Source organism: Euwallacea fornicatus, chromosome 29 (assembly GCF_040115645.1).
Source record: "Euwallacea fornicatus isolate EFF26 chromosome 29, ASM4011564v1, whole genome shotgun sequence".
Classification (NCBI taxonomy): Eukaryota; Metazoa; Arthropoda; class Insecta; order Coleoptera; family Curculionidae; genus Euwallacea; species Euwallacea fornicatus.
Window position 1 is genome coordinate 2,783,549 of NC_089569.1, and position 25,264 is coordinate 2,808,812.

General features: G+C 33.8%; 4 protein-coding genes across 8 annotated transcripts; 2 read left to right on the plus strand and 2 right to left on the minus strand.

Moving 5' to 3' along the window:
• Positions 1-242: 242 nt before the first annotated feature.
• Positions 243-3,560, minus strand: LOC136347704 (uncharacterized). Of its 2 annotated transcripts, XM_066297949.1 has the most exons (3): positions 2,926-3,560; positions 2,594-2,870; positions 243-1,384 (listed from the first exon to the last, which is right to left on the minus strand). In XM_066297949.1, exons 1-3 carry the CDS (start codon positions 3,334-3,336, stop codon positions 1,347-1,349), a joined length of 726 nt encoding a protein of 241 aa, XP_066154046.1. In that variant the 5' UTR covers positions 3,337-3,560; the 3' UTR covers positions 243-1,346. The 2 variants fall into 2 exon arrangements, with proteins under 2 accessions (XP_066154046.1, XP_066154045.1); XM_066297948.1 differs by lacking the exon at positions 243-1,384 and having other exon boundaries at positions 2,303-2,870; positions 2,926-3,514.
• Positions 3,561-3,644: 84 nt separating this feature from the next.
• On the plus strand, positions 3,645-4,587 carry LOC136347708 (mitochondrial inner membrane protease subunit 2). Its single transcript, XM_066297953.1, has 3 exons — positions 3,645-4,019; positions 4,166-4,399; positions 4,453-4,587. Coding segments are annotated over exons 1-3 (498 nt in total). The 5' UTR covers positions 3,645-3,757; the 3' UTR covers positions 4,455-4,587.
• On the plus strand, positions 4,465-10,424 carry LOC136347693 (KICSTOR complex protein ITFG2-like). Its single transcript, XM_066297927.1, has 9 exons — positions 4,465-4,611; positions 4,662-4,871; positions 5,017-5,193; positions 5,253-5,406; positions 7,542-7,722; positions 7,775-7,975; positions 8,026-8,263; positions 8,912-9,107; positions 10,406-10,424. Exons 1-8 carry the CDS (start codon positions 4,465-4,467, stop codon positions 9,101-9,103), a joined length of 1,500 nt encoding a protein of 499 aa, XP_066154024.1. The 3' UTR covers positions 9,104-9,107; positions 10,406-10,424.
• LOC136347701 (homeobox protein OTX1-like) lies at positions 9,281-25,031 on the minus strand. 4 transcript variants are annotated; one of them, XM_066297943.1, is made up of 8 exons: positions 24,809-25,031; positions 19,260-19,297; positions 13,921-14,087; positions 13,655-13,806; positions 12,054-12,250; positions 11,792-11,900; positions 10,702-10,908; positions 9,281-10,470 (listed from the first exon to the last, which is right to left on the minus strand). In XM_066297943.1, the coding sequence occupies exons 2-8, from the start codon at positions 19,283-19,285 to the stop codon at positions 10,390-10,392; spliced, it is 939 nt and encodes a 312-aa protein (XP_066154040.1). In that variant the 5' UTR covers positions 19,286-19,297; positions 24,809-25,031; the 3' UTR covers positions 9,281-10,389. The 4 variants fall into 4 exon arrangements, with proteins under 4 accessions (XP_066154040.1, XP_066154038.1, XP_066154039.1 ...); XM_066297941.1 differs by having other exon boundaries at positions 13,915-14,087; XM_066297942.1 differs by lacking the exon at positions 24,809-25,031 and adding an exon at positions 21,027-21,156 and having other exon boundaries at positions 13,915-14,087.
• Between the last annotated feature and the right edge of the window lie 233 nt (positions 25,032-25,264).

Sequence of the window (25,264 nt, forward strand, 5' to 3'; positions counted from 1 at the left end):
ACTAACTCCGAACGATAATTTTTCAAATAAATATATATCTTTGTACATATGTCCAATGCCCTTAAAAGCGTAATCGTATAACGTGTTAAGAACGTGAAATGGTTATGTGGGAGTCCAAGGTGTTACCGAGAAAGTATATTTACCGACCAGAACCTACTCGATCCGTAGAGAAAAATAATTATGTTACTGAGACTTAGTAAGGAAACGCTGCTTATTTGAGAGGATATAATTAAAGCTTCTCATTTCAAAATATGGGCAATTTAATCATTTTCCATATATAAAATAACAAACTTGCGGTTTGATCTTAATCTAAAGCATTAATCACTTTCATAATCCATATAACAAGCCAAATAATTGAAACTAAATGAAATTTTATACCGATTTTTTCATTATAGTTTTGTGGGAATCGAAGAACAGGTGTGAGAAAAAATTATATTCCTTTCAAGAACGAAAATTAGTAGACTCTGCTGTGGTTGCTGGCAAAAAAATATCACTGAATGGTATAACAATTGGATAAGTCAACAATGAAACTTGTTATATAATTATTAGGGTTGTATATAAACATTATAATTATTAATCTTTACAAACGATATCACGCGTCATACAGAAGCAGAGACACAGAGAATACCTTCAAAAATTAAGTCCATAAATGGGAATAGAAGAAAGTGTTCAACTTACATGAGTGATTTTCGCGATTGCCCCTTAATCAACAATTAAGCTTAATAAGTAAATTTGCAGGAAATTGGCTGTTCAATTTAGCTTTTGCGCGTCCAAACTTTTATTAAGAACTTTGAATCCCTTTTGCATCAAAGGCCATTAATGCGTTTTATCCAATCAAACGTTAAAAACTTGAGAGGGTCTGTCAGTCTAACGGGGCAACGATATTTTTTTAAATTCATACAACCATGTTAGGTAGTTACAAGCATTTTCGCAACCCTCCTAAACCCAATTATAGTCTGAAGAATTAGGTCGTGATCACAAGCACCTATAGTTACAGATTATTGCCTAAATGAAAGTGCAAAGAGGTCAAGCAGCAGAGGTTACCGTCCATGGTAATAAGACTTCATTATTCAAATATTACCGTAATTGGGTTGTGCCCCAGAGATACTACAAAATATAATACAAAAAGCACTGAATACCTTTATTAAACCATATCTCACGTGCCCAGTGGAACTAATATAGACAATCCCGAATTTTGCACCATAACGGCTAAAGCAAATCGGTTCCACCAATAGACGAATAGGTGTGACCGGCTTCCATTTTTTTCACGTAGTCGATAAAACACTCGATTTTTTGATAATTGTTAGTCATAACTTAACCATTTTTATACAGGAAGCGTGACACTTTCAAGCAAAAATTGTGGTAAAGGAATTGCGCCTCCACTCTAAAAAAAAGAGAGTAAGGAAAAAGGGACTGTCTGATGAAAAATTGCTTAAGTATTATGACTTAAGTGCGGTTAAAAAAAGTTTCCTATATGAGCTATTAAATTGGAGTACAATCAGTCATTGTTAAATCGTTTCTCCTTCACCAGTAGTATTCTCATTGATTCGTATATGAAAAATGGGAAAAAATTGCTAGGTAGTAAGAGACACGTGGGTGGTAAAGACGTAATACTGCCGGAGAAGATATAAATCACTATTGCGATAAGCATGAACAATAACTAAGTTTAAATTAAAGTTCAGTATTTCGAATAGAGAATGTTTTAATTATATCGTTTCATATTCAATAAGCATTCAACATAAGTGAATGGTGTAATGCCTTTTGATGTTTTTCTAGCTCGTTTAGGTTATAACCGCAGATGCCGAATGTTTGATTTTTTAAAGTGTATTTCAACTTATGCTTAATGACCTCTTATATACGCACAATATCTACAGTTGATCGACAACATAATTTCACACATACACAAAGCTGTTTCATAACAATAGAGCATTGCAGCTTTTCTTCTACAAGAATTCAACGAATAATTCATCTAGGTATATGCATAAACTGTCCCATTGTTTAAGTTAGTATTTCATTGAACCTTTAAGGAACACATGAGTTGTTATAAAAGGTATAGCAAAAGTGGGATTTGAACGGTGCGCGCCTACGACTCTCACATCTGTGGCTCTCACGGTTGACTGAATAGACGATGGTTGCCTAAGAGTATATACCTACGTTGGAGTATCGATTTATTAATAAAAAAATGATTAAGAGTGGTTCTTTCTATATATAGGTGATATTGCAAAGATCAAGTTAAAGGCGTTGTGGAAACTTTTTTAAAACTCTTGTTTGAAGAGCAAACACAAACGAGATAAAAAATACATTTCATGGTAAAAACTGTTTTCTCTATTCATTCTCCCATAAAATGAATTCTGAAGATGATATGATTAATTAAATAAAAATTCATTATAGGGCTATAGTCAATATTTTAGTTTGCTTAACTTGACTTAAAAACTTATTTGAGACGCATTTGGTCCCAAACTCACATGCCCATCCCCTGGTACCTGCACCTCAATAATCTGATGCTGATGGGCTATATTATTAGATCCCAAGGCGACCTCTTTCAATGTTTGAGTAGCCGAATCAAATACAACTTGCTGGACATAGAAAATACCTTGTGAAGTTGGCTCATTTGCAGCAGCTAAAACCACTTGCTGGGGATTTTTACAAGTCGCTGTTTCAGGACAATGTTTTCTCAAAGCCTCTTTAGCTCTATCTGCAGCCTTCTGCGAAGTTACAGCAGCATTCTCAAATACCTTGGCCATTAGTTGTTGCAACCGTTCTGCAGGCTGCACTGGTAATTTTGGAGCTTCGAAAATCGGGTCGCAATGATGGACGAAATAGGAGAAGTCTTTGGTTGGATCTATTGGGTGTAAATGTTGGAAACTCAGCTAAAATATCCCATGTTTTAGATGTTAGTTTGCTATAAAATATAATTAAAAATACTTTGACTAGGGTATTAAATCCAAGCTTTCGAAATCGACTAGGTCTTTTCTTATTTAGTAAACTTTCTAATATTTTAATATCCACTGTGGCCCTGCACTTTCGAGGATCAAAAAGGAGCTTTTTGTCTACATCCTTGGTTGGGTATGCCCAGCACTGATACTGCTTTCGAAATTTGACTTTAGGGCCTGTGTTTGAGATTTTGTGTACCCACACTGTATTTGTAACGCTAGAAAACTCCTGCACCCACTGGTCGCAATACAAATTGTATTCCTCTTGCTCTACAGCTAGACGAGTCCTGAATTTTATTTCATAAAGTTGGTTGTCTGTCCATTTGCTATCGGTTATTTCAAATTTCCGGTTTAAATTAGTAAGTATTGAAGCAAAATTGACTTTTGCTGTATCAATAGACATATTTTAGGTTATTTTTTTCTGTTTTAATTGATTATTGAGGTTTTAATAACAATAACGTGTTTTAATTGATGAGGGATAAAATAGGGGAATGGATGCTATTGTTTGGAACCCCTGTATTTTGGTTTATTTAATCTGACAGGAATCAATCAGCTGTTTATTGTTTAGATCCATTTGGCATTTATTCATTTTCATTATAGTATTGCTCGGACTAAAGATGTAATAATTGTGTCTCTCTCTTTCTATCGTATATCGTACCCAAGTAATAAGTGAAATAGATAAGGTAGAGCAGGTGCCAAAAACAATTCAGTCACACACGTCACTTGAAAAGTGTGGTCAGTTTTGATTTTTAAGTAATTTTTTATAATTTTATGTAATCTCCATAGAGTAATAAATTAATGATTTCTCTAAATTAATCACTCAAATGAGAATTTCAAATTTCCTCAAAAGCCTCATATTTGGTGTCCCAATAGGAATTACAGTTGTAGACTCCATAGGATACATTGCCCGAGTAGATGGAATTTCAATGCAACCAGCCCTAAATCCGGACCGAAATATCACAGATTACGTATTTTTGAATAGACTAGCTGTGAAATCTTATGAAGTTCAGAGAGGGGACATCGTTTCTTTAGTTTCCCCAAAAGATCCCAGTCAAAAAATTATTAAACGAGTGGTAGGACTCCAAGGTAGAAACTCTTAATTACCGTCCAAATATTACCTTTTTGTTTCATCATCCTTTTTGCTTTGTTATATTATCTCACAAAAAAAAATGCACAATAAACTATTTAATCTATTTCTCAATGACTTTCTCTCCACATTTTCTATCTTTAAGGGGACATAATCAGAACTTTGAGCTACAAAGATCACATAGTAGAAATCCCAGATGGTCACTTCTGGATTGAAGGAGACCATACTGGGCATTCTATGGACTCAAACAATTTTGGTCCAGTTTCATTAGGTCTGCTTACTGCTAAAGCTTCATTGATAGTGTGGCCTCCTTCTCGCTGGCAAATAATTGAGAATTTTTTGCCATCTTCTAGAGTACCTTTAAATCTACCTTCAAAATGTAAGTTAAAAATAACTCATTTTAGTGTTCATTTTAAGAGGAATTATTGTTAGAATTACTCAAAGATGAGGGCCATCTCATTGGTTAACAAACTAGAATTTGAATTCCCTGGCAATGTCGCTAGAAGTGCTGTAACATTAGGAGACATAGATAATGATGGACATAATGAATTGATCATTGGGAATGACCAAGGAGATGTGGCAATTTTTAAGGTAGTTTTTCCTTTAACATTTCCTAAAATTTTCTAATACAATTTTTATAGGGCAGCAAGCGACTACAAACAATCTCAGAGCTTAACTTTGTAGCTTGCGTTGCAGTAGGGGATATAAGGAATGTAATTAAAAACAGTTTAGTAATAATAACTTCTGATGGTTGGTGTTATATATATGAAGTGCTTCTTGATAGTCCCGATATAAGCATTGAGGATGAAATCACAGTGAATGAGGTTGATTTAAAGGAGGCTAGTGATGAGGTGGGTAGATAATTGGCAAGGATTTAAAAAGAGTTCAATTCAGCTAAATGTACATATAGAGAATTTCAATATAAAATTAGGGCAGTTTCTATAAAATGTTCATGCTATATTGCAATTCAATTCAGTTTAACTTTTTTCTTATAAGGTTGATGGCCAAGGTCAATCATCTTCAAACGCCGCAACAAGTACAAATACTGAGACTCACAGCAGTGAAGAATCCACTTTTGGTGAGAAAAATCATAGCATTAGAATAGATAGTGTCAAAGAACTGAAAAATCCACTAGTTTGTGTTCATGTGCAGAGAATTCCCGCAAATGTCAAAGTAATAATTATATTGTTAGAATTTTTAGCCAAAAATTGTTTTCAAACTTTCAATTTTAGACCATCATTCTTGGAGATGTAGATGGAGATGGACAAATTGAGATGGTCTTAGGTCTAACTGACAGGGTTGTTAGATCATATAGATTTGTTAAAAATCCATTAGCAACAGATATGTGTGAACTCAGTCAATCAAGCCCTGAAGAAAAACTTTCAGGTGACTAATAATTAGTAGGTTACTGGATAAAAGGAACAATTCTACATTGTGACTTTGGAGGTAAAATGAAAAAAAACCTTATACTTTTAACATTATTTTATGACTAAAGTCCCTGCAGGCTGGTTAAAGTTACTAGTACAGTGAGAGTATTTAAATTAAGTTTAATTAATTTGTAAGTTAAATGGTTAAATTTTGCATTTATTACACCAGTTTTAATAAAACTCTCTATATACAAGAGTTATTCACACTATACGGCACGGAATATTGTGGCTAAAATACGAGACTTTCAAAAGGTTTTACTTTTGGGCTATATGGGGATCTATTATGGCTACTTTTTAAAATTATTTTCATATTATACAAGGTATCCCAAAAGCCCTAAAAGTATCAAAGTTGTGTTTTTTTTTAATAGAACCCTCCATATATTATTGCATTTTTGGATTCTCCAATCAAAATAAGTGTCTGTTTTAATAAGGTTTACTATACCTAAAACTTAAGGTTTTTTAAATAATTTGAATTTCATCAAAGTTTGACCTAATTTTCATGCTTTAAACACTTAAGAAGTATTTAAGTTATGCAAGTGTAATTTACAGTGTAGTGTAACAATAGATCATATTTTATATCCCAATCATGATAAACTTGCCATTTTATACAGGATGTGCAAAAATTAACACTAATCAAATAAGAACTCTAAGTGACTATAACTTGATTAATTTAAATACAATGCTATATTTTTGAACTTACCAGGATATGTAATTTTTAATTACCTATTGAATAGTATTAGGGTCTTCATAACTAAGTCTACGCGTTTTTACAGAATACGTTAAATAATTGTTCTTTGCGCCATTTGGTGTTTATCGTGATTGGGATATAAAATATGATCTATTGTTACACTACACTGTAAATTACACTTGCATAACTTAAATACTTCTTAATTGTTTAAAGCATGAAAATTAGGTCAAATTTTGATAAAATTCAAATTATTTAAAAAACCTTAAGTTTTAGGTATAGTAAACCTTATAAAACAGACACTTATTTTAATCGGAGAATCCAAAAATGCAATAATATATAGAGGGTTCTATTAAAAAAAAACATAACTTTGATACTTTTAGGGCTTTTGGGACACCTTGTATAATATGAAAATAATTTTTAAAAGTAGCCATAATAGATCCCCATATAGCCCAAAAGTAAAACCTTTTGAAAGTCTCGTATTTTAGCCACAATATTCCGTGCCGTTTAGTGTGAATAACCCTGTATGTACAGGGTGAGTCGGGAGGGTCGTGCCAAACTTCAGGAGCGTGTTGTACATGAAACATAAATGTAAAAAAACTCAAATGTTTTTATCCGATTTTTTTTTGTTTACAAGTTATAGCGTAAATAAAAATGTTTTAACTAGAATTCTATTTACCATAAACGTACCTTTCCTGGACGTTGGATTGGTCGTGGTGGCCCTATTAGTTGGCTTCCAAGGTCTCCAGGCCTCACACCACTAGACTATTGTTTGTGGGGTTGGTTTAAAACTGAAGTGTACAGAGTAAAAGTGGACATTCAAGATGCACTAATTCAACGCATTAAAAATGCTGCAGCTGCTATTAAACAAAGACATGAGACAATCAGGAGCGCAACGAATGCTCTTCATAGACGAAGCCGAAAATGTTTAGAAGTTAATGGCAATATTTTTAAACATTTATTATGATATCCAAACGTTAATTTATGGAATTTCTTATGAAATTTATAATTTTTTAAATTTTATGTTTTAATTTTATTTACGCTATAACTTGTAAACAAACGAAAATCGGATAACAACATTTTAGTTTTTTTACATTTATTTTTCATGTACAACACGCTCCTGAAGTTTGGCACGATCCCCCCGACTCACCCTGTATAAATATATATATATATATATTGCCAGAAAGAAAACACAAAGTTCAATAATTCGCTTCTTCCATCAATAAATCGTGTATACGTATAAAAACGACAAAATTTGTTTGTCGTTTTTGTGCTAATTATAATATATGTGGGGTGTATCAACAAAAACGATATCTCAGTTTATTTTATTAAAACATTGGAATGATTCCTTTTCTCCACTCAGCGCTTCAGTTGATGTTAAATCATGGTTTTAATAATAAAATTCAAAGGCAAGTTGGTAGCGCTCAACAAATGGGAATGTGCGAATCAAATTGGTTCAATCACACTTCATCATTCACCTGAAGGACAACCTTCAATTTTGGTAGCTCAACCTGGAGGGACTTTCATGAGAATTAAGTGCCAAAGTGAGGTTAATAACGATCAAGAAATACTTAACAAAAGTGATAGCAGGTAGGAGCCCTTTTTCAAGATTTTCCAAGAGGTACTAAAATATGTTCTTCAGTTCGAATCTTGAGTCTTTTCCTGGGTCTGTGGACTATCAATTCTTAGGCATCTCTAGGATGAGAAATCAAAATATTTCCACCGAAATTATTGGCGATTTGCTGCAGTCCCATAGAGAAAAATCTGAGGTAACGGGTAGACCTTATGCGGTGGCAACTTTGGATGGCACTATAATGCTTGTTCAAGACGAAGTTATTTTATGGTGAGATTTTGATGTATTTTATTATTATTCTAATAAGGGAACTGTTTTAGGGCTATAGCAGTGGACCATCAAATATTCGCCCTAACTAAATTAGATGTAACAGGAGATGGATCAGAAGATATTGTAGTATGTACTTGGGATGGATTGACCTATATTCTAGATCAGAACAAAAATTCTGTAAGGTTCCACTTGGAGGAGCCTGTTAGAGCTTTTGAAAGTGGCTGGTATAGCTTGGATGTTAATCAAGCCCCAGTAACGGCTTTGGTTTATGTCACCTTTAAAAACACCGTAAAATGTCTCCTCATACAAAGTGTTTTTTTGAGTATATGCTTCAATTTAAGGGGATATTCGGTGTATCAATATAAAAAAAAATTATATAGTGATATATTTGGATTTACGTAATTTTTGAAATACAGTAAGATTACCAACCACTAGTAGTTTCAAAAGGATTCGGGAGTCACTCAGAAAATTGAATTCACATATACTAGCTTGTGGTGATCATTTTAAATAATTTTGGTGAATTTTATTGTATTTAATCCATTTGTTTTAATTTTTTTGACCTGTATTAAGTTTTTTGAAGCATGTGGAAAAGGCTGAATCTTACTTTTAATCGGAAAAACGAAAAGAGATTCGAAAAAATATGAAGGAAGAGAAATGTTATATTTTTAGTTATTCTATTTGATATAATTATCAAATTTTGAAAAATCTACTTAACGTTATTATTTTCGGCTAAAATTTCAAGAGACCACTCTCGTGGCCACGCTCTCAGAAATTATTGAATCAACGCTGACTATTGAAATCGTGTTAAGTATTTTTTTTAATGCTGGAAAATCATTTCTTAATTTGATCCAAGAAATATCTTCTTAAATTTGCAACATATTACGAAACACTTTGCATATTGCTTTATATACGAACGATAAAATAGTTTTATTTCAGGTTATTTTGTACTACGATATCCCGGTAAGAGACCTTATTTGCAAGCGATTTGAACCAGATTTGGTCAAATTAAGTGAACTTTTCGTTGATAAGGAAAACGATCGGGAAAAAGCCCTAGAGCAGGTTAAAAACTTGGACAAAAAAACCAGACGGGATTTGATTGAATATTTGTTATATGAAGCAAAATCATGATCTGGTAATTGGTTTTCTGTTTAATAAAATGTTAGTAAATTTAGAAATGTATTATTTTTCCATTAAAAAAGTGTTCCCACAAATGGGGAAATCTAGAATATGGTAAATGTTATGTCGTTCTTTTAATCCACTACATAATAATACACAATGTCATATATCTTTCAATGATGAGTATATTTTCTGATTGCACAATAGTTATTTCTCCACTTTGTCATTCGAAATAAACGAAAACGGAACTGGCTAAAAAATACTGTTTAGGCCTTACAAGATTTCGAGATCAACTAGCTTAAATCCAGTATCTATACAAATATTTTTATTATCAGGAGACCATTTTTATTTCTAAGTAAAAATGTACTTCATCGGCCCGCTTAAACAACGCAGAATTTCAAAAATGGTTATTTAAGTCGGCTTCAAAACTAAACCTAACGATCACTGAACAAATTTACACGTTAAAAGCTACGGGATATGTACAGAGGTTTAAAAAATTACGAAATATAGGTAATTTCGATGACCGTTGACAAACGTCCTTATTGGCACAATCTACAGGTTTTTTAGTTTTCTTTACACGCATTAAATTCGTCGAAATTATTGTTATTTGGTCAATAATCCTTTCGGCTCTCACTTTATAAATGCACATATAATGTTCCTGTCTATAAATTAAGTCCAAAAGGAGTGGTTTGATCAATTTTTAATTTTATTTTTTGGTACTTAAATCCTAATATAATACAGAGAAATTTACTAACTTTATGTTACAGTTCTAAAGTTCCAGTTTTTAATTATTTTTGATATGAAAATCTCATTCACTTCTCTAGTAGTTTGGGGGGTAAACACATGCTCAATTCAATTTTTAGTAGCAATAGGAACATATACCTACTGAGTGGATAATTCCCTAATGCGTACACTCAGTAGATATACAGGGCGTTACAAACTCGCGGGAATGTATCTGGATTTTCTACACTATACGAGATAAAGGATAGGTTAAATTAAGAAAATTGTACGCGATATAATGCCCAGTCAACATCCGCTCATAATTTGAAGAATTCCGATCATTGGTTTTTTTGCAGATATCTGTGAAGTGTTGGAAATTTTTCCAATCTTAAAGCAGATTCAAAATTAGCACTAAATTGCGTGTAATTGTTAAATTTAACCGATGCGCTATCACTTATTGTTCAGAAGAAACATTTCTACGAATTTATAATACTCCGTATATTTTAAAAACCGGCAATTTTCTTTTGGTCTATTATTATGTGTGAAGTTTTCTATATGTATTCAGGTTTCAAAATGTTTCATTTTCTTTCCCAGGTGCCGTTGTACAGCCAAGCCGATTCGTCCCTGCTTTTTCCCCATCCAGACTCGATACCGTTTTCCTAAAACGAAATTCAATAATCAAAACACTAATAAAATTTGGTGTTAATAAATGTTGGGATAAAAAAATAATCTGGCAAACTGGCGTTCTAGGAATTAGCGACGATCATACTATGACCATGTCGCTCGTATTCATAATAAACTCGCTTTGCTAACTAAACAAATGAGCGCGCCAGTATTGCCATTTAACAGCTATTTATTAAATACTTATTTTCAGAAGGTATGATTTTTACCCCAAACTGTGAATGATTCATCCCACTAGAGCTAATGTAATCCATATTTGAATAATAGTAGTTGTTGTAAGTAGAAGAGGAATTGGATGACATTATGCCTCCTTGGGAGGCCGCACACCATCTTGATTGTTCTAATGGGAAACAGTCTATTGACGCTGGAGACCATATACTCGAGTTCGCTGAGTTACTGTAGGTAGTTGTAGCAACCTAAAAGAAATGCCATTTGGAACATCTTTTTACGGAAAAGTTCAAAACATTTCGAATTTTAATTAACCTTAATGAGAAGCTAATTCACTCCTCGTTATTTTCAAAAAGTCGTTTAATATATAGGAATTATATATAAAACACTGGGGTTTAGCGTAGTGTTTTGACGCGAAACAATTTTCTTTCAAATTAAAAATTCGTGAAGGGACAAATTGCCCAAAAACCAAAAAGCTACTAAAAACATAGATATAGAAAAGTGTATTGGAGATGTTCCCTGTGATAAGTAGGTGGCATATTTGGTGCTCCATGAAAAAATAGCGTTCTTAATCCTTATATTACGGAAAGATCAACAATTAGATAAAGAGACTTCAATTGGCAAATTAATATTAATGAGTATTATATTCAAAAAACCGTATTGTTTACGGGCTTCCATTTACATAATAAAATCACGGTTTTATGAAGATTTAAATTACTCGAAAACAGATCAACATAGTTAAGGGAAAGTGTACTAATAAAGTATTCCCTACCATAGATGGATGTCTAATATTATATATACGAACAATATTCGAGGTAGCTGATGAAAAAATAATCAAAGTTGCAAAATCTAAAAAGAAAGAAGACTAGAATTAGTGGGATAGATTTTACTCGTCACATATTCCGTCAGTCCTTTTAAAACCTCCACTACTGATTTAACTTGACAAAATTTTACGTGATTTCATGATGGGCAGTAATGAAGGCACATTATACTTCATTCTATGCCTTCATTCATCATATTAGTCTTAATGTAAACATAATCTCTGCCCTTAATGGAAATGATAGAAAATGAAATGAAGATACAAAAAGAAATTTGTAAATATAGAGATTTTTTTGCAAGATCAATACTTACGGTGGGGGAACTCGTGCTGCCACACGTGACCAGTAGCTGAGGTTTAACATAGTTGGGGCTGTCTCTGAGATGAGGCGCTGTGTGTACCGAGGGGGAACTCGCTGAGGAACTAAAGAAAAGAGACATGATAATATACGAATTTAGGACAATAGGGCCTTGATTGAAGACTTGACATTGACCTGATTGAAGATCTTGAGATTATACAATTAACATTATGCAGCTGTGTCAAAACATAAATACTGGTACCCAACGCGATTCTTACCTGGTACCCGTGTTATTGCTGGTACTACTGACAGACACCGGAGGCGTCGTAGGCGAAGACTTCGTTATAATGTTCGATGGCGATGGTTTCGTTTTTATCCTCGCCGTCGGTTTCTCTGAATTGTTTTGCGACTGATTGTGTTGCGTGACTTGTTTTTGCTGTTGACGACATTTCGCTCTCCTGTTCTTGAACCACACCTAAAAGAATAGCAAAGAAAATGGATTTCAACTCGTTAAAACATCCCCAATTTATATAGCACTCATAGAAACCAAAGAAGGGAACTAGACCCCATATAGTATCCATCTTTTGAATGGTAAAAAGCTTGACGTACGGTACGTGTGTCTACAATAAAACGGAGGTGCACAATAATAAATCAGCACGAAAGAAAAGGCAACGTTTACGAAACTATTAATTTCACAGCCATCAGTTTTGTGGGCTTATTAGCCTCCTAGTGTTATGACCAGGCACGTTTCGCCCACAAGGTATTGTGGCCTCTCTATAGCTCACATCCCCTTGTGTGTGATTTTCGGCGTGCACAAATAAGCACCGGGGGCGAAACTGATGCTTGACTCCCTTTTTGGGGTTTCCGACGACTCTCAATTAGAAAATTAATTTTTTTTATAGTAATTTTCTCAACACTCCCCTGAATAATGGAGAACCAACACAATTCCGTCTTAAATTCTTGTATTATCCCTTAATAATTTACGTCCAACACCTCTAAATAAGTTTGTCTTTCTATAGAAACCCCTAGGAATGCCCGTCTCATCAGCATTCTCAATAGCGGGGCTCGTTTTCAACATTTGTATGAATTCCTTTTGTAACATTGTCGCACCACTCTCTGCTTATTGATTTTCCCTGAATTTGATACGTGTTTGTGTCATTAGTCCTCAGGTATTTCATGGTTTTATTAGAAGGAAGACCCACTTAAAAGACAAACTTAATGCAAGCGTGTTCTAACAGTTAAGTTCTATTCGAATATTGTTTATAACAATTTTGAAATGCTCGAACGGACAAAAGGCTCAAATTACTCCAAAGTCGATTCAGATAGGAAAATATGTCAATTATAGAAAAGACAACGACGTTGCAGAGGTGAATTTGAGATCATGGGAAAGCACTCAAACCAATTTGGAAGAAAGGGACATTTTGAAATAAAATAAATAATTATATAAATAAAATACTCTATCTTCATAACTCTTCTACGTGAATGTAGTTCAATTTGGATACTTTTTCAGTTATTTTTTCAGTAAATTTGTTATTTTGCTTGATGATAAACAGTGGCGCATTCTAGTGAGGTTAAATTATAGCTCACTAAACAAACATTCTTCACCACTGAATTTCGGATTAAATGCATTTCTATTTGTTGTTAATAAATAGTAAAATTTTCATTTTGGTTAGTAGAGTAGCAGTTGTGAATTATCAACTCATCTGACGAGTTATTTAAAAGCACACATATTCAGACAAACAAAATTGGAATTTTTGGAATATATCATGTTTCCAATGGAAAAAAATCAAGTTTCTGAGATTTAAAGAAAATTATATCAAAAACTCGTTTTAGAATGTATTGAGAAAGAGGCAAAAAATATTATAAAAAACTTAATTACCTGTACTCTGGATTCCGGAAGGTTGATTTTTAAGGCCACCTCTTCCCTCATAAATATGTCTGGATACCTCGTTTTTGAAAACAAGGCCTCCAATATATCCAATTGGGCCCTGGTAAACGTGGTCCTCTCGCGCCTTTGCTTCCTTTGATTACCTACGTAAAACACTAATATTTACTATTTTTGATAATTTGCCTCCACTATACATGCTCCCGAAATTAAACCAAACTGCCTTCTATTTAAGAGCAAAAATTGGTACGTACACATACCTCCTGGATACCCAGCCATTGAGGGATGCAGAGAGTCTACGGGTAGTCCATGTAATCCCAAACCGGGCATGGGATAAAGGGCTGATTTGTAAGCCATGGTACCTCCAGAATTTCCGCCTCCAGTGCTTCCAAAGCATGGGAAGGAAAGGTCGTTGTCTGCACTGCATCTGCAACCAACAAAATAGTTCATTATTTCCACAATTTAATCAACAATTCCTTATCTACCAGTCAGCATTTTAAATCGCAGACGGCAAATCAAACTAATTGACAGTGCCAAACAACGATGCCAGATAAAACTAATTTTATCTGGCAATCTGGCTAATGGGCCATTATTAAACTTATCAACTTCAAAGTATCCCTGCGCGCTCTTCCCTTGTTGTCGTCTTATTCGATTGCCACCCTCTGTTTGCCGTTAACAAAGCCCGGGGGATGCGCCCCCGTCTCGCTAAACTTCAAAAAGTGAACGATAGAAATCGTATTAATTTGTCCTAATGGGCGGATCTTATTTTGCTCTTATATGGGCATGCGAGATTTGAGTTAATAAAGGAGGGTTGATTGGGGATCATTTACCATAATTTAGAGTAGAAAAAGTGCTAACAAATGCATTTAAAGGGTTGGCAATTTTCATGAACTATGGATTTAATATATCTTTATACATAATTATCCGTAGGATTGAAGTCGGGACGTCGTACAGGCCAAGCCGTCTGAGTCCGACCACCTATCCAACAGTTGAGAAATACATGTATTTATTTAGAGATATTACAACCAGGGAGGGTTGTGCGAGAAAAAAAAATCAATTTAGGAATAAGTACAGTAATTGCTAGGCAGTGCAAGCAGCCCAAATCAAATTTTCGAAAAATCTTATATATCATTGGATGAAGAGTTTTGTTGCGATTCTTTCGTTTGTCCCCAAACAGTTCTAGAATGCAAACGCCCCTAAGGAAATACCGCCTCCCGCCTAGCTGAATTCGAATTAAAAATTTGAATTTTTAAGTCGACTCGCCCCCCCAAAAAAAACATCTTCCTTAAAATTAACTGCGAGAAAACACAACACACTTTCACGCCCTGGAAGCCGCAACAAAAACAAATTGAGGGCCAGAAAATTGCATGGGGCCGTACGTGTGTGTGCCCCGTTTACCCTTGTTATCTCAAGACTACAGTAGCGATGTGGCAGGAGGGGCCGAGCCGTCGCTGAGTGCAAACACAGATAAGGTCCTAAGTGGCCCTTTGGGCTCAAATAGCGAGAGCGAACAGGACAACTCTATTAGCGCAACGGTTGTCCCGATAAGTTGCCCATCTCTGTGTGTGTAACGTTATTTTAATTAATATATTAGCCCTCTTTCAAAGATAAGAATCTGTCTCCAATGGCAAGAAAAGACACGTCTGGAGTCCCCAAAAACACTGCACCCTGCATATTAGTTGTTTTGAATGCTCTTTAAGTCGGCTTAATCCTCATACCCTGACATTTCTTTGTACCGGATTATAAACTGATGGTAACACCTCGGGGAAATTTGATCCTTATTGTCGAGCATATAGGAGCCAACCGTGATACCCACCGTAACTGAACACCTAAACTTAAATTCGATGGCGACGTTCCTTTTCTGTGCCTTTTTAAAGCTTGTTTTCGTTATCTGTAAAGTAGCCTTCTTTATCTCATGGTTATTTTTTATAGTTCAGTCAAATTCCCAAAAATTATCTGCACGTGCATATATAATAATCTGTTTTGATACCGGCTGATTAGTTGGCCAAAACGACCGATAATGCCCTTTGGTAGCTAGGAAACGCCCTTTCTTCATGCCATTTGAACTACCTCGATTAATAGGAGCAAAAACGTTAGAAATGCAAATCGGCTTAATATAGAACTAGGGGGATGATTGACATAAGTATGGCAAAAGATTGAATCATGAGGTTTGTTAGGTAAGATGGGCTAAGCCCTTTGGGACCAAATTAGCCGAGAGCATTTTTCTTTTGATGATGATGCTCCAGATATGAGGAATCAGTCTCTTATATCGATAAGAAAATCGTAAATTTAAAATCAGAGAAATTGAGTATGTCAAGTCGTTTTTAACTTAATTTTTTGTCCCACTGTTTGGTTTCATCTACTGAGTAGTACTTTTATTATAAAAAAAGAAAAACTTTAAATACAAAAATTGTAGGGTTCATCCTAAATCGCTAGAACATGTTACGTAACACGACAAATACATATTACAGTTAAAAAGACATAAACCTGAGAAATTTATATCGAAACGCCCTATTTATTTTACAAAAATCGAATAGACCTTTATTTTCTGATTTCGAAAATATATAACATGTTGACATTTGCTTTAACCGTTTTGCGATATTTGAATTTAAAAATTGGGTTATATTGTTTTTCAAATTGCTGTTGCCATAAATAAACAAATGGACTGACAATGGTCGTTAATAATGATTATTTATTTAGCTGTTGCATTTTCTTTATTCTATCCGTAAAATAAAAAAATAAAATGAAAAAAGTGGACCCCGCAGGAATTGGCACGTGGGGATGAATGCGCTGATAATCCAATTGCGCTTGAGCAACATTATTTTTGTCTTTTTTTTTAATACAGGTGAACTATTTATAACTTTTCTTTTTTGCGTAACCCATTTTATGGTCGGAATTAAGAAAATGCGACAGCCGAATAAATAATCATTACTAATGACCTTCGGTTCATTTGTTTAATTCATGGCAACCTGATTTTTCAATGCAAATATCACGAAAACAGCCAAAACAAATGTCAACATTTTATATATTTTTGAAATAAGAAAATAAAACTCTATTCTGTTGTCATAAAATATACAGGAAGTTCCATAATAAATTTACCGGTTTTCTGTCCTTTTTTAACTTTCCAATATATATTTTGTATATATTTTGTATATGTTGGCTTACGTAACATTTTCTGACGATTTAAGATAAGCCTTAAAACTTTTGTATTCAAAGTTTTCTGTTTTTTTTTTTTTTTAATTTTTATAATAAAAATAGTAAGCGATACGACCCAGCCTTGTATATTCATATTTTTCGTCTAGAAATCATTTCGAAAAAACTTCAGTATTTTCAAGTAAGTAAGTTTTATGATGCAACGCATTATTCAACATTTTTAAATCTCCAAATTGCGTTTCTTTTTTTCGAAAATTTAAACACGAGAGAAGGTCGTAGCAAATGCTGCATTAACATTAGACCAAATAAAAAGTCAGTTTTTGGATGATGGAGACTCATTATGTTATACATGCACGATAAAACCTTCAGTTTACGTGACATTTTAGAACTAAACGATCTATCCAGAGAGGTTTCAAAGTTCTATTTTGTGAACAAGTCCACTTTAGAATCTTGAAAAGATCGATTAAAAAGAAGTAGATGTTTGAGGAAATTTGTCTTTTCCCTGCAATTAAGGCAATTTTTGAAGAGTTTTGAATGATCCTGCGGAGTTGAATTTTAAGTACTTGGCAACTACAACGATTTCTTTTGACATTTTCCTTCAAAGGCAAATTGTTAAAAATTCAAAAACTTTTAAAATATGCGAAGTGACATAGAAATCTATGAAATGTAGTATGTCGGAAATGCTGAAAATGTATGGAAAACATAAGAAATAGAGCAAAAATTAAGACAATCACAAATATTTTGAACCTTAAGATAGTTGTTTACCATCTTAGATTTATTGCTTTCTATTATTCCAGAATAATTAACCTGAAGTACCATCATAAAACTCCAGGCACATCAAAATCTCATTATTTCGAGTGCGAGTTAAAGCTCAGCATGGTTTCTGGTTTGACAAAACTTTGCCCATCTCTTGGCCACATCCTTATTACTTACCTCCCGGGGGATTTCCAAAAAATCGTCGGCTCTCAAGCAAAAAAGGGCTTACAGGCCCCATACAGTCTAATTCAACCAATATCTTCAAGGTATTGCTGTAAATAATTTCTTTGTCAGTTTGTTTCTTCAACAGCTGAAAGATGACAAAGCGTGCTGAAAGGGTTCCTTCGGGGGAAGTTTTCGGATTAGCCATCGGTTCTTCAATACATGTGTTTATCGCTAATTATTTGCTTAATTTTCAAAGAAACAGGATTAGCCTTCGTTCTTTGGGTTCAAGTTGGCTCGATGGGGCGTTAGAACCACTTACCTGTGCCAAGAAATTAGCTCATCAAAATTCTTAAAAGGGGGCGAGATTTGCTACATAAACATTACATAAAATTATACGAAGTTTAATGCATTGCCTTGTTTTAATATTTTTTTGCACTTTGTAGTATTAGCGACAATATTTATCGCAATATAGATTTACTTTAATGGTGAAATTTGAAATCATACTAAAAATAATAAAACATAATAAAAACGATGAAAGGCAAGTGGTAGGAGTTTGGTATTGATCGTTGATGTTATTTATCTGGATAAAACTTCCCCAAATATAAGCTTAAAGGGACAGATCTTCCAGTTGAGGAAGTTTAATACAGAGGCACACTGTAGATCATCTGACGGAATATGCACCGACGTAAAAGGGAACCGCAAATTTAATAATTTCCTATTTTGAGTTTATTGCAATTTTATTGCAAGATCAATATAAAATTATACGTTCACTTTACAGTCGTAGGAGATGAACCAAATGGACAAAATTATCGAAATATGGTCCAATATGTTGGTTCCTGAAATCTCATACGTTTCCTCCATCTTGTCCATTTCGTTATTTTTGAAATTTCGTTCATTTCTTTTCGTTTGACAATAAAAAATATCCATTTGTGGTTTATACGCTCATAGCTATTTTTTTATAGGAAAATACTCGTATGATTTCCTTTACGTAAAATAATTAGCAACTTTGAAAATTTGAAATCAGAAACTTTCTAGACGGATTTTGAAATATCGGTCAAAGAAAACAAAATCTTCAATAAAAAAATTTTTGGAAAAAATAAAGGAAATGCTCATGATTTTCTGAACGGGGAATCTAGTAAGTGCCTTCTTTTAATTGGAAATAGGACTTAAAATTGAAATTAACAGCGCACTGCACTTTTGCTGAAATTGCGGTGAAATAAAGGAAAATCTAAAACAAAATATTAAACACCCACGATTTTTTTTAAGGGGACAACTTTAGACTGTTCCCTTTAGTGTAAAAGTAGCAATTTCAGGAAATTGAAGTCAGAGGTGTCCTGAACACATTTCGAAATGTTGGTCGCTAATATTGAAAATGTTGTAAGTATGAAAAACTTAAAGATAACAATAACGCCATAACGACATGTTCAAGCATACTTCACATTTTCACATATTTGCAATATTTTCTTGCATTTTCGTACATCAAGATATTTTTTTACCTTGCACACAATTTTGTAAAAGAACTTACCCAGCAGTCAGGCTGTTTGGCCACATTTATTTTGGTCCCTGCAAATGAAATAATCGTTAGTCTCAATCGAATTAAACCACAAATTAATCAATTTCTTGCCCAGTTTCTATTTTTTTGCACATCTAGAGCATAAAGAAAATTTAACACATTTCAGAAATTGTTCCATATCTTGGACAAGAAATTGGATACTGAACAACGAGCCATTCGAAAAATCCTATGATAGTCCATCCTTTATTGTAACATCAGTACACAAAACCGCCCTTAAAAGTAACCCCAGTAGCCTGACATCCTTTCAAAAAACCCCAAGATCAAAGACGCGATTTCAATGTCGGTTGAAGCAGGTATAAACTTGAATCTTAGATGTTATCGGTGTTAGTAAAGATGTGTAAAGTCCCGAGAAGGCTGCAAGTTTACACCAATTTTCTGGTGGTTTGCACACGTGAAAGCAACAGAGTGGAAGTTCTCTTACCGAGAATCGATTACAAAGAGAGTAATTTGGCAAGGCGGCTTCACAAATGGGGCCTACTTAAACTGTCATTTTGTAAACTTTTGAACATGGCAAAATGGGTCGCTTTTCAGTCCAATAACATCAAAAGAATAAGATAGAAATAGGCTGTTTTAAGTTCACTTCAATCAAAACAGGAATTCAATTTGAATAACTGACAATTAATAATTATGCCGAAGGTCCTGTTAAAACTTCCGTACTATCCACTGTTCAAGTCCATCCTTGCGGCACTTAACGGGGGCTTTGAAGATATTTTTAAATTAAAAATCTAATAAGGATTTTTTACACTCGCATGGGTTTTCGATGACGGGGTGGGGTCTCCATTAATGTTCACTTTCCGCACCTAAATGTATTGTATGGGAACTTCACATGTGAACAAGAGGGTACTTGAAGTTATAATATAGCAAATTCTGGAGTATTTTGACTTAGCTTTACTATTTATTGATGGAAATATTGCAATCAAATGTCGAATTAGAGCTGTTTCTTGCAATTTCTTTTTCAAGTCAAATTTCTGAAGTGTAAAAAAGAGCATTTTTTTAACAAAATTACCATGTGAAATTGAAAATTAAGAGAATTGAAGAAAATATATAAGAAAATGGGAAGGCAATTGACCAAGAAACAGTCAAATAAAACCTAGATAAGATTTCGTTTGCAATTTCTTCTTTAGTCAAAAGTCTCGAGTTTTAGAAATAAGAGGTTTGTTAGTAGATTTATTAAGAGAAATATTGGGTTCAAAGTTACAGGATGTAGAGAAAATACGAGTGAAAAGAATGGCATCGAGCACATTTGCGTGATTTTCCACTGGTATCTTATAATTGATATTAAGCGCAACTAATTTCCTTTGAGCTAGTTCGAAAAATAGCTCTAAAGTTCGACAGACCAGAAATAAATCTTCGTGATCTTCCTCAATTGCAAAAATCAACAACTTTATTGAACCCAATAAGGTCTTGACTAAGTTCTCTTCACAATAGATTACAATTAAAACGGAAATGCGCCTTCGACTTGATGTGATTTGAAAGGTGCATGCCTTGCAAGCTCGATTGATTTTCAATAAACACCCTATTTGTGAGGAAATGTTATGGCCTTCTGAGCAATAAAATAAAAAAAAAATGCATATTCATTTAACTTGTTAAGTCGAGAGATTAAAATTGTTTGGTGGTAACACCCCCACTTGGCATTTGTTTCTGCGTTCTAATCATGAGAAGCACCACCACGTAAGCATTTAATTCTTTACAATTAACAAGAAGTATGACACAACCCACCATGGTTTTTCATTGAAAAATATCCAACATCCATGCACATAAGCACTGAAAACATGCAACTTTTCACTACTTTTGTCGCAAAACGAGATCAAGTGCTTTTTAGAGCGGTCGCATCCGAACTGAGCGAAATACGGTCGCAAACTAAGTTACGAGACCCAAACGGCACTAGTAAATCCAATATAATCATAATATAATGATAATAGTCTTTGCGAGAAATCCCCGGATTTAGTAGCATTCCATTTAATCTTCTTAACGTGCGAATTCGCCTCTTTTTCTAATCGGATTTTGGATTAAATTCGAACCAACCAAGTTTCAGCTTCATAGTTGGGTACTAGATTAAACCTGAAATTTTAAGGGTAGTTTGCACCCCTTTCATGTTTAAGTAGAACATAAAAATTCCCACTCAAAAATATTCCCAAAAAAGTCCTTATTTTCATTTTTATGTTATAAAATTACCGAGTTATTTCCACTGAAAACAAATAAAAAGAGCTTATTGTTATTACCGATTAACCGGTAGTTTATTGCTTTGTCTTTTAATATTTTGCAAATTGTCGGTTAGTTTATTTAAATTTATTCGGCTTTTAGAATTGAATTGGGTAATAAAATCGCACGGTTTTGATCGAATTTATGTAAATGTTTATACGTGTGGTTTTTGCAATGTTTGTCGGGGATTAATTTCGAACTTATAAATGATTTAGGGAAAATGAGGAAATATTCGATAAATGTAATTTAGGGTTTTATTGTAATGTTTTAGCCACTTAAAATCAAAGTGTGTTCAGTTTATTTATGCCATAAAATTCAGAAACGCAAAACATGTTATTCCAATGTTAATTTTGTGATCAACTTCTTGGCAATCACCTCTCCTTTGCTTGATTTGTATCACAGGATTTGTCTCATATGTATTTAACAATGAATCTAGGGTATCAGCAAATTTATATCATTTATTAAAATATGGGAATGGTGGCAACATACACACAAATAAAAATTTTTAAATTAAATACTGCGCATTTTAATATTGGAAATTCATTGAAATTCTTGGAACTAAATTATTAATTATTGTCTATTTTGATGATAGTTTTTTGTCTTTTTCTTAGTGTGAATCTCCCACACGCTAAACGAATGCATTTACGCCTCTAATAATTAACAGAAAAGTTGATATAATGTTGTAATATAATTTCCTCCTTTTCTTTATAATACTAAATATGCAATTAGAGACGGCTCATGCATGCAATATAAATTTGATAATAAATTGTTCAAGATGTGCACACGTGATTAGAATTTTGTTCATTATTACGAATAATTTATAATTGACGACATACGCATCAATGAGCAGTCGATACACTTTTCATGAAAATTCGCTAAAATTTTGAAAAGACCTCTGAATTTCGCAAAAAATCAAAAATACAAATAATTTTAACACTTGTGATTTAAAGGAAAATCTCATTAGGACCCAAATAAACCATTAATTGTAAATCTTTTGATGAGTGTTTCTAGGTGGTAAAAATAACATAGCAGTTAAGGGAATCTTCGTATGTTTTCGGGCTTGCCTGACTGCAAATGTTTCTACTCAGCACTAGTTTAAATTTGCAATTTTCAGCGTTTACACAGAAGTAGGTACACGGTACATGATAAGGAGAGATAGAGAATTAAATTTAGCATAAATGACCGCAAAATAAAGCAGATAGTTGAAGACATTTAGCAAAACGTAAGATTTATTTTTGAAATGTGTGTCAAAGTCAACATATTGAGTAAAGGGATAAAAAACTTACCTGTTTTTGAAGAGAATGACTGTAAAATCACATTCTGCAGGTGCGTAAGCGCACCTGCTTCATCAGGGTTATTTCTCTAACTAAATTTAAATAACAAAACTTTAAATGAAGTTTGATTTTGATTCATCTTTCAGAATCGCATCCTCACAAAAAAAACGTTAAAAAGTATAGAGCAGAAATGAATATAAAAAAAATAATAACTACAAAATGAAAATTTACTACCAATTTTGTTTTGCTGTCGTTTCGTTGGTCATATAAAAAAATGAATAGAAAAATATTGAAATGGAAACAAACAGAAACAGCTACTTCGAGGACTAGTGCCCCTGCTTATTTAGTCCTCGAATTAATTGTGTCTGTTTGTCTCCTCAAATGCTTTTCTGGCCTAATTTTTATCACTATGAGTGAAATAGCCGTAAGGTAAATTTACTTGGAAGTGACCATTTTACAATTTTATTACTTCACATGTAGTGGACCTATTTCTGCATAAAATGCTATAAATTTCAAACGTTGTAGATTTTAAGTTATCGACTGTTTAATAGTAGAAAATTTATCCCAGTTACAAAGACATTCAAAATATATCAGTACATGTGTGTATATATATAATATACAGGGTGTTCAATTAAGAGACACTGAATTTTTTCCAGCATGTAAATCCTTCAGATAGTTCCAATCGCTTGTAGTTAGTCAACAGCTGCAAGTTTATCACTAAATTGAAAATTACTAATAATATTCCCAAAGTTTCATGAAAAAAATCGCAAGTCTTGCACTATATATCCCTCTTTATCTACTCGATAATACTACTGTATTAATAGATTTAAATAAATTTCATCATTGTTTTAACATCTACCATGGTAGAGCTATGAGGTATATAGAAAATCATAGAGTTGATCATTTGCACAAAACCTTCACTCTGTATAAGCAGATATAGAGATCAAAGAATGTCCGATTTGAAGAAACCCCCTTAATAAGAAGGAGATATATCTCAAAATAAGAGGAGTTTCATTCATTTGAGTTAGAAATTATTCAACATGCATGTCATTAATGCTTCAAAAGCAGCTGCAGAATTGGTGTGCTGGCAAAACAGCAAATTAGACAGATTAAAGGGAAAATAATGAAAGCGTCATTTAGAGTGAAGATATTTATGGGTGATATTGATTATAGAAAATTTGTTCTTGTATGCCTTTAGAGTGTTCACTTAAAGGTAAAATTACGTATTCGAGTTCTTATTAGTTTTGATCTAAGGGCCTTATTCAAATTCAATTAAATGTGGAAACGGGGCAAATTCTCCAGCGCTTTGGTTTACTGATGGTGTCTATTTGAATATGGAGGTTAAAATTTACCCAAAATCATAACTGAAAGCGCTTAGTAAACCAACAATTACCAGGAAAATTTTACTCTAAGTTTAATTTATACTTAGTTACTTAATATGGATATACCTAGTACGAGCGAGTGGTATGTGGCTTATTAAAAAATTTCCTTAAATTGCCTTGGAATACCTCGAGCGTGTACATCAAAATACCTTAGCGATCTGCCCCTCGACTTAGTAGGTATAGAATTAATCTGTATGGCCAGCAGTTAGACCGGATTTAACACTTGTGGATCTGACGAAAGAATACCCTGCTTGGAGCTATTGAGCAACTTTGCAATAATTTGATGAAATTCTTTTATATTATTGAGATGCGCATTTTGTTTTCTGTGGTGTTAAGAGTTTCTGAGTGAAGATAAATTACTGGCAATGATATTGCCAATAACGGAGCAATTTTTCTTTCTTGAGTTGATACTACGTAACTAATTTTGTCTCTTTCTCTTTCTTTTTTTTTCTCTCTCTCCCTCTCTCTCTTTCTCGCTCTCTCTCTTTCTCTCTATAATTCAGGGTTTCACTATTTTGCCCACATATAAGTTGTCTATTATAAGCGAAACCTATAGGGAAGAAGGTTGCTGATATCAGGGCTTATGGCAATATCGAAAGTTTACAGATGGCGCCTGTCGCGCGCCTAATGAAAACGAACTCACCTTGCCGAAATGAAACGAGAAACCAGCTAATAAACAATAAGAAGATAATCGCCGGATGGCACACTAACGAAAGTCAATATATATCACTGCTCACATCTATTTGTTCACTTAGTCAAACAGCACAATGCCGAGTTAAGCCGGGGTACTTAAAGCGAGATAAAACCGAGAGTTTAAACGTAAATCGGTTTAGCGTGGATTCCTAACTATATACACGCTACTAATACGAAAGCTCAAAGCGGTATTAAATAAGTAGAATCGATTCTCATCTTTTCGTAGGTCCGGACATGGAAAGGCCCCGCCCATAAAGGGGCCAGGGCGGGAATTGGAGTCCCGACATATACGGTGCGCCACTGCCGACGACCGGCGTCATCATATGACTATGACGACGCAAAACCAGGTCCGTCCGTTACCGGGTTTGGATGCTGGGAAATCGTTTCCTGGATACCCGCTTCCTGT

What these genes read in the sequence shown, in the direction of transcription:
- LOC136347701 (XM_066297941.1), bottom strand. Translation starts at nt 19,285, where the DNA reads ATGTGGCCAAACAGCCTGACTGCTGG. An exon ending in CCAAACAGCCTGACTGCTGG is followed by an intron (nt 14,088 to 19,259) that starts GTAAGTTCTTTT and finishes TGTTGGTTGCAG; the next exon opens with ATGCAGTGCAGACAACGACC. An exon ending in TGGGTATCCAGGAGGTATGT is followed by an intron (nt 13,807 to 13,914) that starts GTACGTACCAAT and finishes TGTTTTACGTAG; the next exon opens with GTAATCAAAGGAAGCAAAGG.
- LOC136347708 (XM_066297953.1), top strand. Translation starts at nt 3,758, where the DNA reads ATGAGAATTTCAAATTTCCTCAAAAGCCTCATATTTGGTGTCCCAATA. An exon ending in ACGAGTGGTAGGACTCCAAG is followed by an intron (nt 4,020 to 4,165) that starts GTAGAAACTCTT and finishes TCTATCTTTAAG; the next exon opens with GGGACATAATCAGAACTTTG.
- LOC136347704 (XM_066297948.1), bottom strand. Translation starts at nt 3,336, where the DNA reads ATGTCTATTGATACAGCAAAAGTCAATTTTGCTTCAATACTTACTAAT. An exon ending in GATTTAATACCCTAGTCAAA is followed by an intron (nt 2,871 to 2,925) that starts GTATTTTTAATT and finishes GGGATATTTTAG; the next exon opens with CTGAGTTTCCAACATTTACA.
- LOC136347693 (XM_066297927.1), top strand. Translation starts at nt 4,465, where the DNA reads ATGAGGGCCATCTCATTGGTTAACAAACTAGAATTTGAATTCCCTGGC. An exon ending in CAAGACGAAGTTATTTTATG is followed by an intron (nt 7,976 to 8,025) that starts GTGAGATTTTGA and finishes GAACTGTTTTAG; the next exon opens with GGCTATAGCAGTGGACCATC. An exon ending in ATGTCACCTTTAAAAACACC is followed by an intron (nt 8,264 to 8,911) that starts GTAAAATGTCTC and finishes GTTTTATTTCAG; the next exon opens with GTTATTTTGTACTACGATAT.